The 14348-nt window shown below is 38.4% G+C and overlaps 1 protein-coding gene across 1 annotated transcript in view; it reads right to left on the bottom strand.

The window, feature by feature from the left end:
- LOC124162456 overlaps window positions 1–11239 on the bottom strand; it is a 204982-nt gene extending 193743 nt beyond the window's left edge. Inside the window, exon 1 of the mRNA XM_046538996.1 lies at window positions 10806–11239. Within this exon, the coding sequence (XP_046394952.1) occupies window positions 10806–10814 (9 nt within the window). The 5' untranslated portion in view covers window positions 10815–11239. The remainder of the gene's footprint in view (window positions 1–10805) is intronic.
- Window positions 11240–14348: the final 3109 nt, after the last annotated feature.

The raw sequence follows: 14348 nt of genomic DNA, 5'->3' as shown, positions 1-14348 counted from the left end.
GTTTAACTCCTTGTGACTAATGACCGCAAACCTTCGCCTCGGGAACTCTCGAGAAAAATGTGTACGAGTTTTTCAGTTGAAATACCTCCCCTTGTGGTCTCATGGTATTTGATAGAGGGAAACTGGCACATAGATATTCTCGTTCGATTATTCTATGAAATCACCCGGTGGTAAAAGACGGCATGGGGAGGCAGAACGCTTGGCCTAGGGTTACGGGGCGCGGGTCACTTAAAATTCTTGATACCAATTGTGTATGATGCAAGTCGCAATACGAAACCCAATTTGATCATTTGAATAGTAAGGAATGTATTGGATATAAATCGCTTAAACAACCGCCTTTGGAAGTTTTAGCTATTGACCATTCCCGTAGTATTTCTGCGATCATGTTGCCAGCCTCAGTAGCGGCGGGGTAAATTCCTCGCTTGCCAAAGGTCGCAGGTTCGTGTCCCGCCTGGGCTGATTCTCTCTAACCGGTATATCGATGGCTAAGTTCTAACAACTCGTATCTCAAAAATAGAAACTTTTCAGGTGAGCAAAAAACCGTTTAATTTTCTTTGCTTGCCGCCTGAAATCAAAAACCAAAAGTACATAAAACTAAAAAAGAAGCATTCATTTGTAAACAAACGGTTGTTTTTTTATTTTATTTTATTTTTATCGTTATTACACTTTGCTAAAGATACCCGCCTCAAACCGGCCGAATTTGAGATACGTGTTGTTAGTACTTACCCATCGACATAGTTATTTGCGATTGTCCATCGTTACTGATTGTTATAAAAATCCCTGTTGTACAACCTGTATGCTATATTACAGTGTGTTGGACAATAATTAAATAAGACAAATAAATTCCAGATGTATAAAATGTCCTTTCAATTTAAAAATATTGGAAAAGTAAAACAAAAATTGCTCAAAATCATGTCAGCTTCAGTGGTTGTAACAAAGCCTACAAAAGGTCATGTAAATTATTTTCTCAATCGCATGAGCACGTTTAAGAAAATACAAAGAATCGAATGATTTAAGACCCAATACAAGAAGTTAGTCATTGATTTTAATTCTCAAAGGATACATTGGTTATGGTCAAAGAAACCTCCATTTGATTGGAAAACCGAGCAAAAGGTGAAAACCGTCAATAGCTGAAAATTTTCTGCTAAATATTGATTTTTTACGCACAAAAAAATTAGCAAACCTGGCTTTGATTCACAGTAATAATTTTGTAGCCAAAGGGTGTCAGAAACTGAGAATTATGAAACGGAGTTGAAAATTCTCGCATATAAAAATTTCTAGATCTAGATATCCAGTTTATGGCTTAGGTGATGAATAAATCATGAACGTCAAGCCTTTCTGAAAGATCGATATTTATGCCTCTTTAAATCCTCCAAGAAAATTTACAAGTTGATTGATAGAGATAAATATACGTAAGTATTGATAAATTGAATAATCATTCATTGATAGCCTCAATATAAATGAGATCAAAAGAGTTCAGGGTGACGGCTGTATTTTTGCTTCATTTTCTGTCATACAACTTTCTATGAAAATACCCATGGCGATTGTATAAAATTCTCGGTTTTCGCATGGATGAGGTGCGATTTAAATTTGATTTTGGAAGAATATGAAAGGCTTAGAGAAAGAGTTGAGATAGACATGCGCATAGTCAAAACTTAAGCAATCTTTCACTAAAACCGATTTATTTTTTAAACACAAATTACTGAATGATGATTAACACCTCGGAGTATAGATCTGAGAATGATACACAAAATTGTTTAACACTCTTCGATATATTTCTTATATATTTTTCATGGCTATGAATGATAATGGTTACTTAAAATTGACACATGAAGCCACTAAGGATTATTACAATGTTTTTCTACAATAATAAAATAAAAAATATAAAAACAATTTCATTGGGCGTAAATAAAAAAGAGAAGTTTGGATTGAAGTTTGAAGAGAAATTTGGATGTAGCTAATTAGAACAAATTTATTAACTGATTGTAACTAAGCTAGAAAAATATCATAATTACCATCAATTTGGATTTATTAAATGAAAGTATATTTTACTAAGGTGGTTAATGTCTGATATTTTATTGCAGTTGTTTTTGTATCTGGATATAAGAATCATTTCTGCAAATTATGTTTTTTAAATTACTTTCATAAACTAAAATTTCAGTATTATCGAAGTATTATTGACGTTAATTATCATTGAAAAAAATATAATCTTCGAAGGCAGCCGAAGGAGATTGAATTGGGTGAAGAAATATTTTCCAAACATAATTCGTAATTTGTAAATGATTCAAAATAAATATGTGCTTTGGAGATAACAGAAAAAATGTTAGAGTGTAATCCAGTTCGCGGCATTAATAGGCGATTACCGATAAAACGTCTTAATAATGCAATTTCGAATTGGACGTCTCATTTTTACTGAAAAGTGGGACGGTCGTCACTCAACCAAGTGAGGGAAAAAGGAAGAGCGATCGACAGAAAATGGCTTGGTGGAATTATCCAAGGTTCATTGAGAGAGAGAGAGCTTACGCGGGACAATAGGGCGGCAAGTGTCGTTTATTACGGGCCCAAGGTGTATAAACGGCACTGGAAAGCTCGTTAATCCCTCGGTAGTTTAAACGCCCGTGACTCTGAGCCATTAATCTATAGAGTAAATTACTTTTACCTTCATGAGAGGGCCTAAAATACTGAAAATAGCCTTAAAGGCGAACGTTCAATGCATTTTATTTATTTATCCAACACTGGCGATGGTTAATAAGTACTAATTCCTATAAGAAAGCGTCTTATTTTTTCGTATTGTACAATTTTACATGGAGAAATAAGAGCTAAGCTTCATAATGTCAGAACTAAAATTATATGCTTCGCTGATTAACCCGGGAAAGGACGCACGGGGTGTATATCACCCCATGGTTCTTTATTTAATAAGAATGATTATTAGCATTAATTTAATTCGGTGGACCTATTTGAAACGAATGCAGCATAACTATATCATTTCAAGGAAAGAGAAAAACAATATTTTCTTTGGGGTGTCGATTACGCCTCACGCGCCTTCTAATGTTACATTTCGCCACGCGCTCTCTTCTGGGTAGTTGGTGAATAGCAGAAAGCGCTAAGTGACACATTTTTCCGAGCAAAAAACGGAGGTTTTTACTAATATTTTTTGAGTGGCATATCGATTTATATATTTTCACCAGAATAGGTCCTTACTAAACTTGCTATAATTAGTCTAATCATGTTTAATTTCCTCCTCCGAAATGGCAAAATATGTGACAGCTGCTAATATAAACGCACGGATAAAAGTATCAACGGTTATCCATTACGTAGAAAGTTGTGAGTGTACATATAATTTAAACCCTTGCAAAGTACATCCATAATTTTAGCATTTTTCCCCGTTGAGATTAATGAAACAATAGCCAGCCTGTTATCACCATCTTTCTCAGAAAATAATTTCAATGAAACGTATTATACATGCCTATGAAAATGATACAGACGCTATAGGTTATTTAGTTATAAAAATCAGAAAAAGGGTAATTTACTTTCATTGCTAATCTTCGTGGCTTTCTTTATGATGCTTAAAATCACAACCTAAAAATAAAAAATTAAATCCGACATAAATAGGAAGTTTCAAGGGAGCAAACTCAAAATTAATCATGTATAAAGATGTATACATCAGGACAATATTTTTCTTAAAAACGACTGTCTCTAAGAGACAGATTCATCGTGCACACGTAAAAAAAAACAATGGGACTAAAAGGTCAAAATCTGTCAGAGCCGACATTATAGCTTTGATTGACGACCGCACAAATTGTAAATATCTTAGAACGGATGCATTCGATTGAGATGCGTCGGGTAGTGATAGAAAAATCGATTTCGATTAAAATCGAAAATCGAGTTTTAATAGCCAAGGATCTTGGAGATCGAGAATAGAGCCATGATCATCGAGTTACGATCCAAACTCGATTTTTCAACTTCGATCTTGAATATTTCGTTTGATATCAATAGCGTCACTACCAGCCTATGATAACGTTTTCCGCCCCAGATGAAAGACTTTTCTTTAAGGCCAGTAACACTGAAAAATTACGCCCTCGATCATCAAGAAAGCATCTCCATCAGTTGATCTTTCTCAAACTTTTAGTGAAGCAGAATGGTTGCAAGCGGTGAATCCTATACTTTTATATGCATGCGTTCGTAAAATGTAACTGCTATAAATTCGAGCATGTTGTTTAGCAGATTTTTTGGAATTTTTTTCTGCAGCTCAAACGTGTATTTTGCGTCTTTATCGAATGGATAATAAACATTTATTTGTACTCACTGTATTTATTCCAAAAAAGAGCCATCGATTTTTTTCAATTAATCAATCCTATTATTCAACTTTCGATTTTTGTTGAAAAGTCGAACTTTTCGTTTCGATTAAAAACCGATTGTGCGAAAAATCGATTTCTACCGACATTTTCCTCCACTACATTTGAGCGTTCGGTGAGGAGATGCACAATTGCAAGCAACGCGATGCAGCCTCCTTCGTCCAGGAGAGGGAAGTTTTTCCCGGAGAAAGTGGACCGATTACGTTAATGAGATCACTGGGAGGGGCAGAATCGATTGTATCGGAACGCGGTGAAGCTTTCGCACGGCGAGGATGATCATCGTAAATTCTCCAATCTGTCAGCTACCGTTGCATAATCCTCGGTATTGTTGCCTGGACCTCGAAAACTCATTACAAAACCCATTCAACCAACTCAAAATTTCGACCTTCCACGATTACATTTGAATAAGGTAATCAAGTCCTCTTCCATTATCGATATGTGGTAATCTACAGATTGAAAAAATTTCACATGAAATCAAACCAAAATACAATATTAAATCATATAGTTGCGACTCATTTTTACCAAGGTATATCTAAATTCCATCCAATAAAATTTCATGACCATTAATGCAAGCCATGAACTTGTCTAATACTATTTTAAGTATGCCGGGATTAGCCACGGTATGCTTAAATTAGTCGAGAGCGAACACCTCTTCGTGTTCAAAGTTCGTGCTTTGCTCTCCGGCTGTGGCGCAGTGTCGCAAGAGTTGGGCTGCTAGTCGCATATTATGCCCAGCAGTCCAGACCATCTTGTCCGGTATAATCTACAAATTTCCACGTACGAGGATGACGCTTCGGTAGCTTAACTGACTAAAGTCTTAACCGAATGTTGGAGGACCCGGGTTCTGATCCTGGTCAAGATGATTAATTTTTCACCGTGAAAATTTCGAGAACTATCTATAGTCTGTATACCGTAGGATGGCGCACAGGCCCGACGGGTACCTGAGTCGATTCCACAGAGTTTTATGGTCGGTCCTTTCCTCCCCCTGGCGCTCGCGGACCGACACAGGTAGATGGCGGGCCCGAGTGCCACCCTACGGTATACAGACTATAATACATGAGCAAATAAATAATTTTTGCAGATGGTTTTCAAAAATTTGAAAACGGTGACTCAAATATTTTTGTATGAAGATTTTCACAGATTGGTGGTTGCTTTCGGGAAATGCTGCGTGGGTAACATTATCTGCTCGACGTTTCACTCCTCCTACTGGGGACATTTTCAAGAGAATGGGAGGGAAACCGTTCTCGTCCCGATGTTATATAGGTTTCGTTAACCTATTGTTGACCCGATTTGAATTTTCGCGGAAGGCATAGCCGTTGGTCATTACATTGGGCCAGGAATCCTCTCCATATGCGGCTGAGGCTATACCTATCCTCCCTATTGAAATTGTTTGGCCTTTTCGCTATCTCGACGGATTCACGTATTAGATGCGGATGATATTCTTCCGTCTTCGCCAATACCCGTGTAGCGTTTTCAAAAGCAATATTTGAAAAGAATTTTAGTAACCCAAATAAAGCACAAAACCCAAACCCATTTAGTAACCCAAAAATTAAGCACAAACGGGCTGGGATGATAATCACGTCGTGTCGCGAATGAAAGTTCATAAATATTTGATAGAAAGAAAGCACTCAAGAGTCAGATAAAAACCTCGCTTTTTTCGTTGCGATTTCTTCCTAATTTACCAAACAACTTGACCCTCACAGCGTATTGAATCACCCCCTCATTCATCTCGATCCATTCCAACCACACCCTAGCACCCCATCTCACTAAAATCAACACCTATCTACCCTCGCTCACTAAGTCAATAACTAATCCACTCCTCTATGTTTACCTCTGTTCATTGCAGCAATCCATATCACGTTCTCGATCGTTTTTTCTCCACGCTCTTACACTAGGTCCTTTCCGCTGAAGGCGTATTCCTTTCGATGAGGTCTTTCTGATATCTTTACGGTTGTGCATTTTTCATAAGAAAAAGATTTTGTTATTATTTCATACTAAGCATCACATCAGGCAAAGAGTTACCGTAATCCTAAGCCTCTTCGGTCATACTTTTGAAATACAGAGAACCTCCGCCTTTTGACAAAATCGCCGAGTATGTATGAGAATATCTATCACTTATACTTATAGACTTCTAAACAATGTTGCTAACTAACGACGACTTTTGCATATAATGGCATGATCGTAGCGTATTCTTGAGAACACCTACCAATGACTTCCATACTATGTTGCCAGCTTAAGAAGTATATAGATTGCTAAGCAAGACACAAGGAATAAAAACTTTCGAACAACTCTGACTAGTGGGAAACACATAACATTTATATCGAAGTTAAGGCTCATAAACAAGTCAATTTTGCACTTACACTTCACCCATCAGCTCTGAATATCATCAACCCTTCAGATTTTCGTAAAAGTAGTCAATTTCACTTCGCGTCTCGCTCAACAAACACTCTGCCACTAAAGAATGAGGAAAGTTGAACACATATGCCAGGTCGTGAAAAACAAACAGGTATGCCGAGCTTGTTCAAGGAAATCCTTACAGCATTTGACTAAAGTATTAATGCCTTCAAAGGGACAATTTCCACCTCGTCAACATTTTTAGTCTCGCATTAGCGGATATGTTGCCGAGATCATCAATGCTACATTTATGATTTTGTTCAAAGATGCTAAGTAAATTATAAGCCTTGGTAGCTAGTTATGGCTGGTTTCCGTGAGAATATGAGGTCTCCTGAACGCTGCACCAAAAATATCTAAATTTGTAATGATTCGAGCCTGCAGTAGAATATCTTCGTCATCACCTGAATTCGGCATTACTGAAAAGGAGCCAAGTATGAATTGAGAGACCAGATAAAAAATAACAATGTGGGGGAAGGAAAAATCTTAATGTTGAATGGAAATTCCACTAGAACGCTAAAAAACATGGATTTATGAAAGCTCAATATAACAATAAAGGATTTATAAGATTTAAAATCACGTTTAATTGTTAATTTGTTGAAGAAGCCCAACTGTAAAAGGCCAATCCAGCACTGTTTCGGTTGTATGGTAAATAAAATAAATATTGCCAGCAGATAATACTAACTATAATAGTTTCAATTTTTAAGATCGAAGAAATATGTAACATCTCGAAGAAAATAACATTTACCGGATTGGAACCCATAATCAGATTGCCAAAATTCGCGATCGGTATCATTTGAAGTCGAAGCGTAGCGTCAAAAGAACTCGTCATAAATTCGATAGAAGTAATCAATTCTTCATTAGAAGTAGTTTGAATGTAATTTCAGTTGCATGATCAGTACCATAATTTTCCTTTCACGAACATTTAACCTTCTCGACCTAAAAAGAAGGGGTGGCTGACTCAGCCAATGCAGGTCAAGAAAAATACATTTATTTCAGAATGATCTCGCCGCGCCGGAGCAATGGTCTACCTTTCACTCCATGAAAATAATCCTAATATTCACGCCACATTATAAAATTGGTATTTCACTCGAATGTATCGATTTCAGTGACAATACGCGCCATCTCAATCAGCCAACTCTAAAAGCATCGAAGTCCATATCGAATTTAGAAACTGTTGGAGAATAGTAAGAGGAGTAACTATTATCGTACTCTCGAAAAAAAAAGTCACTGAACAAATTCTTGAACCTAATCTAATGTTCCCACACCTGAAATAAATGAATGGCTTCTAAGGTAAAGAGCAACATTAAAACGAATTTCACCCTGAACCATTAGTAGCAAGATCTCCTCAGGTATACCACGGCCAAGCCTTTGACGGCTGCATATGTTATGAAGAAACAAACATAAGAGCGTCGATTAAATCGTCTGCATTTGTCCCAACTTAAGCATCCGTTGTCATTTTAAGAGGCGCAGAGAGCAACCTCGGGATTCGCCTTCCTCAGTGTGGAACTTTGAAATTTTTGAAAGTTCCGTCATTTGCGTGACAAAAATTTAAGACACAAAATAATCAGAAGAAAACCTCTCGCTTCCATGAAATTAAACGCATAGATATATCTGGGAAACATGAAAACGTACCTACCCTCTAAAAATGAAGGGATAAATTCCACCCATAGCGATTAAAACGTTGTTCACATAAATGTATGCAATGTAGTTTTCCTACCCAGCCGAAAGAGATTGACTGCCTTCAATGTACCATTTTAATTAAAAATATCACATTGCCGATAAGGACATTCGTGAAGGCAGGATATTTTGCATTGTACGATATTTGGTGGAGGTGACCGAGAACTGAAGCAATATGAACAATGACGGAAGGGAAAGAAAGGAAGGGTGGAGAGAAACCCGACGTCAGTATAAGATTGCACTTAACGAAAGTTACCAAGAGGACAACGCCTTAACGTCCCATCTAACGGACCTAGTGCTCACTGGAGTCTTTCAAGCGCCCAAGTCGTATCGGGATTTCTCTGAAATTTTTCCGTCATGGATTGAGATTTGATCCTGGATCTACAGGATAGGAGCCCAGCACTCTAACCACGACACAAATCCGATACCCGAAGTATTCTTGATTTTAAACCAAAGGGAAATATTTATTTCTCTTACGAACTCTGGTTTTCTCACCATCATTCCCAACAATCCGCGAGCCCTACAAATTAAAAGCCGGAGCATATAAATTTTTACCATATGAACTTCCAACTGCACACAATTTCACGTCACCGCCCAACCCATCAGCACTCAATAAAATCAAAATTATCACTAACTGTCCGCATTTTTGTCCAAATGGACGATGAATTACCAATTCAGTGCAAACTCGGTTTAAAATGAAACGTAAATGATGGATTCTGAAGGGAATATTATCTTCAAGCACACACTACCACAGAATTTCACAACACCTCAACTTGTCCCAACAAACTTCTCTTCAGTGGACAAAAAACGACATCTTATATTTTCTTCAGTTGATTATCACATCATCATGTTATGGATCCATCCTTTCAAAAATATCTATGCTCGAATCCACAAACACGACTCACGATCAAAATGACTGCCGTCACATTACCGAACCTGCAGAATATCACATCACCACAAACACTTTCAGTTTCACAAACAGTACAGAAACGCATTCTGAGACTCCCTGGGAGATATATATGGCTGGTTTTGTGCACAGTCTAAATAGTGCCTTAACTTTCACCATAGCATCTGAAAGACTTCCCTTGGCGGGCCACGGGTGCTTAGGGTAGGGGAGCTGGAGATTAGGGTAATATGACCCTTAAGATCGTACATTCCGACGCCGAACCGTATAGTGTAAGTGTAGTACGAAATGAAACGATGATGATAAACAATACGATGAGACGAAAATACAGGTGGCGGATTGAGGTCGTTGTTTTGGGGGCTTAGGGACGGTTACTTTCCGCAGCGCCTTTGTGGTATGCAATACTCTTTCTCGTTAATGTCTCAACGGCAACATAAGAAAAATAAACTTTCTGCACTTAAAACGCCACAGTCTTATTAAAAAAAAATATATGAATCAAATCCTCAGAGAACCCCGATTAACCAACGAAAATCAGTACAAAACCTTTCCGGATTTCTTTACAAATCAGTCTTCAATGACAGAACATAGCACGGTTTGCGAGAAACTCACTTTTTTTTCCAGTAGTCTATGAAGCCAAGTCAGCATGGACCAGTAAATATTCACAAAATGTAAATGATATTTCCAAGTGAAAATTTCAGCTTTTTATGAGTGTTCAGTAGGGTTGGAAATAATTACTTTATTTCCTTCATTGTTCCAAGAAATTATTTGATACTCTCCACAAGATTTATTCATATCGACAACTTGAGTGTCCGAACATATCATGAGAAAATAAAAGAATCACAGTTGCTCTTTATATATGCAAACGGCTGCCATACGCCTTTTTAGGCGACTTGCGGGGTAGCATGAATATGTATCCCTCAGCGAAAATGAATGCGTAGACAAGTTGCTTTTGGCGGGGTGGAAATGAGAGATCAAGCTTTCCACCCCAGGAATAAATAATAACCGTAATAAATTCACCGGGGTCTATTACGGAACCTTATCGGAAAGCGTAAGCGAACGACAGGAGCACCTTAGCTCCGGGAAGACCAGATTAACGTAGCTCCGGAAAGACCAGTATGATACGCCTCGTAGATTATATATCTTAACAGAGAACAAAATTCACTCACTCATGTTTAACAATGTGGTATTCCACTTTAAGGTTTCTTTGACAGTTATCTATCACGTAAACCATATCTTTTTTTTAAATAAAGCGACCCGGGTTTCAATGAATAATCATCAACAGTAAGCATAAATTATCAGCTGATAATTTACGTCTGATGATGATAATTATTAATCGAAATCCTGGTCGATTTATTTGAAAAAGAAAAAAAAGTGGTATAAGTAATAGATATTCATCCAAGACATCTTACCACGACAGAGACCAAGGGAGTAAAAAAATTCTTCAAACACGAATCTAATCCACAAACACGACTCACCGACTGCATGGTTGTCCTCGTCCGGGTCCTCGATGCACCACGTCCCAATCGAACGTCACCCGTTAGACACCACGAACACAATCTCCGAACACGGGAGGAGCGATGGGAATTGAGCGGAGATTCCGAGTCAAGCAGTTCGGCGAACAACCTAAAAATTATTTTCCGGCGAGTTTGAGGCGCGTTAGGTACTCTCTGATCGAAGCGTCGAATAGCCTCCCGACATCCGATGGGGCAAAAACAGGCACGCGCGGGAAATCTCAGAGCGAAAAAGGCGGGAAGTGGAGCGGCGCTCGCGGTTCGCGGCAGGCGACGTGGAGTGGAGTGATCTAAAGGGGGCCTGTGTACAACACACTCCGTGAGAGATCAGGAGGTAGGTAGGTATACGGGAGTGTCTCACGCCTGTCTAAAGGAATAAAGGGAAGGAGGGGAAGACGTCCCCCCGTTGAGAACCTTCCTTCGCGACCCCCCACCACCACAACACTCTTGCAAAGCAGCAACAACCTTCCCTCTCGTCTGAGGCTTTCCCCCCCACTCTACCGATAAGGCCATTCTATATCTCCTCCCCCGCTCCCACCTTCATCCCCCTCCCACTTCTCCTTACCCCCCTCCCCTCTCTCTCTCTCCTTATACCTACCTTTTATTCTTTCCAGAGCGACCGAGCCGACAATGAAAAGGCCAGGGAAATTGGCAAATTTCGCGTGGCCGAGGCTGGAGACGGCCGGAGGTCGAAGGCGTTGGAGCGGGTCGAAAAAGCGGGTGTAGAGGTCACGCGGCGGCCGTGCTGTTTGTTTTTTGGAGGTTGGACACGGGGAGAGAGTGAGAGAGACCAAAATGTTGGCTAAGAACAATGACACTGAGTTGGCGTTGACACCGCTGGGCTCGCTCACAAATTTTCATCGCCAATAGTAATCATTCGCGAAATCAGTGGCGTAACTAGGTATATGCTTTTGGGGGGGGGGGGGGATCGGATGGCCTGGATCGGATCGGAGGCCGTACTCAGGATCAAAACTAAAGGGGGGGCAAGCCACAGTCGTTCAAAGTTATTACACAGAAAAGGTAGCGAAAGAAGAATTTCAAGGAAATTATTGGAGCGCTTTATTAATTTTTAAAATTATTTGATCCGAAAAAATGTTTTTATTTTAATTACATGTTTTATTCTAATCTCTCTTTCCTTGGATGTAAAGAAAACCCATTCAAAAATTTCGTTTTGAACTAAATTTACCTTTGCTTCTAGGAGGGGGGAACTGCCCCTCCTGCCCCCCGCTGGGTTCGCCCATGCCTGGAGTGGCGACCCCCTTCCCAGGCAACTGGGGGTCCGGGAAAATTAAAAAAAATGGCAAATGGAAATGCATTTTGCATCGTTTTGACTATAAAATAATAAAAATAATAAACCCCCTCCCCCCCAAACATAATCTTAGTTACGCCACTGCCGTAGGGTAATGAAGCACGTTGGATAAATAATGAAATATCGTGGAAGACTACATTATCTATAGCTAGATGAGATGAGGATAGAGTGTTTGGACAAAACTATAATTTAGTGATGGAATGATTCTTTAATCTACGATAGAAAAATTCATTCGGAGTCGCAGAAATAATTTCAATCAGAGAACACAAAAATTGGTGATCCAACTTCCAAGTTAATATGACTGTGAAGTCATAGAACTTTTAAAAATGAAAATTTTCTAATTCTATTGGGGTTTCGATAAGTTTTTCAATCAAAAATTACTATCTCCACTGATAAAACGAGTCCCCAAGGAGCGGCGTAGAATAACTTTTAGTCCCGTCTCCATTCCTTCAGTTATACATATCGATGGCTAGGTTCTAACAACACGTATCTCAAAATTTGGCCGACTTGACACAGGTATGTAAAATTAAGTGTAACAACATTAACAAATAAAATTCAAGCAAAAAACAACTATTTTTTGGCAAATGTATACTTCTTTTTCAGTTTCATGAATTTTTTGTTTTTAATTTTAGCGTACATTTAGAAAAAAATGAATGTTTTTTTGGCTCTCCTGAAAATTTTCTATTTTTGAGATACGTATTGTTAGAACTTAGCCATTGATATACCACTTCATTGTCCTGTTGCCCAATATTTTCGGAAAAGATTGAGAATTTTTCTTTTAATAGCATTCCAGTCATTCTGTGTAAAATGATTTTTAAGCTGCGATCACATCTATTTCAGCCCGCTTTTTAAGAGTTAAAATATATCCCTCTCTTCGGCCTTATAAAGCCTTTTGTTCGGCTTTGAATATTTGTGGGTGATCGAGAGATAAAAAAATTTCATAGTCTTTCTAAATTAAATCCTTTGTCTCGAGGTTTTATCTTTACATCATTTCATTTTTTACGGAAATCTAAGGGAGAGCGTGCCAGATTTTTATCAAGCCGGAAAACATCACGATCCCGTTGCTTTGCAGCGAGCCTAGGTATGAAAAGTAGGATTTTTATTTCAAAATTTAATTTCAGAAGTCACTGAGGCTTTGAAAGAAGAATCTTTCAGACTTTTATGAACTATTTATCGCAACCAATTGCCCAGAAATGATTGAAAATTTTTAAAAAATGACTACAAGAGGCTTTATTTCCGATTGTACAACACTAATCAGGGAAAAATGATGAAAAATACATCTCTTCTGCGAGCCAAACTTGTACAAGAATAGAGAACCTCACGAGGAGGTAATAAATACTTAGAAAAATCACTGCCAGACCGCAAAATAATTGATTTAATTCAAAAGAATAGCTTCTTAGGCTACATTCAATTTTAAAAAGACCGTTAACCGTATGTGCAACTGATTATTATTAGTGCGAAAAGGTCATACTGTTGTTACTTTTCAAATAGCCTTGACATCCCAGTCTGTAGTTATCCTTGCCTCCATTCCCATTTCGTGTTTGTTTTATCAGTGAACATTCCAACAATTACTTTTCATTTTTCTCATATCTTTCCATTAACCTAGTTCTTTTGCATCCAATGCTCCACTAACAAGGGAAGTTCTTCGAGTGTCACTAACAGGTCTCGTTCAAATTTTTCAAGGTGATAGGAAATTGATACCCACAGGGTGTATGTTTTGTTTCAGCTGCCAACGCTAAATACTTATCGAGTTATTAGCGACGGTAAGTAACAGGATAACACCCAAATGTATGCAACCCACGTCGCAACTATAGACCCTTATACTCCGTTGCTAGGATGATGAGCACTGATGGTGTGTTGATGTGCTGAGGGCTGCATTAATTCAGGAGCCCTATCCAGTAACTAAGTCTCCTCGTTTCCGAGATTTCGGAATCGAACTTTCCGTTTCCATCACTCAGAAGCGCTTTTATGCTGTCCATAATGCTAAATTTACATCATTGAAACAACTGCCAACTGGCTTTTCCTGCAGCTTTATTTAATTCCTGACTCCGTACGTAATCATCCATTTCCCATCATTTTTATTACACATGCCGTGATAATATTGTAAATTACTTGTGACTTCTTACCAGCTTTTACAGCACCACTTTCGTGTTTAAAATATTCCAAGACTTACCAGCTGGCACATCACTTTTCGATTC

This window comes from Ischnura elegans, chromosome 7, assembly GCF_921293095.1.
Source record: "Ischnura elegans chromosome 7, ioIscEleg1.1, whole genome shotgun sequence".
Lineage (NCBI taxonomy): Eukaryota > Metazoa > Arthropoda > Insecta > Odonata > Coenagrionidae > Ischnura > Ischnura elegans.
The sequence above is the reverse complement of the archived record's forward strand: the minus strand, read 5'-3'. Positions and strand labels throughout refer to the sequence as shown.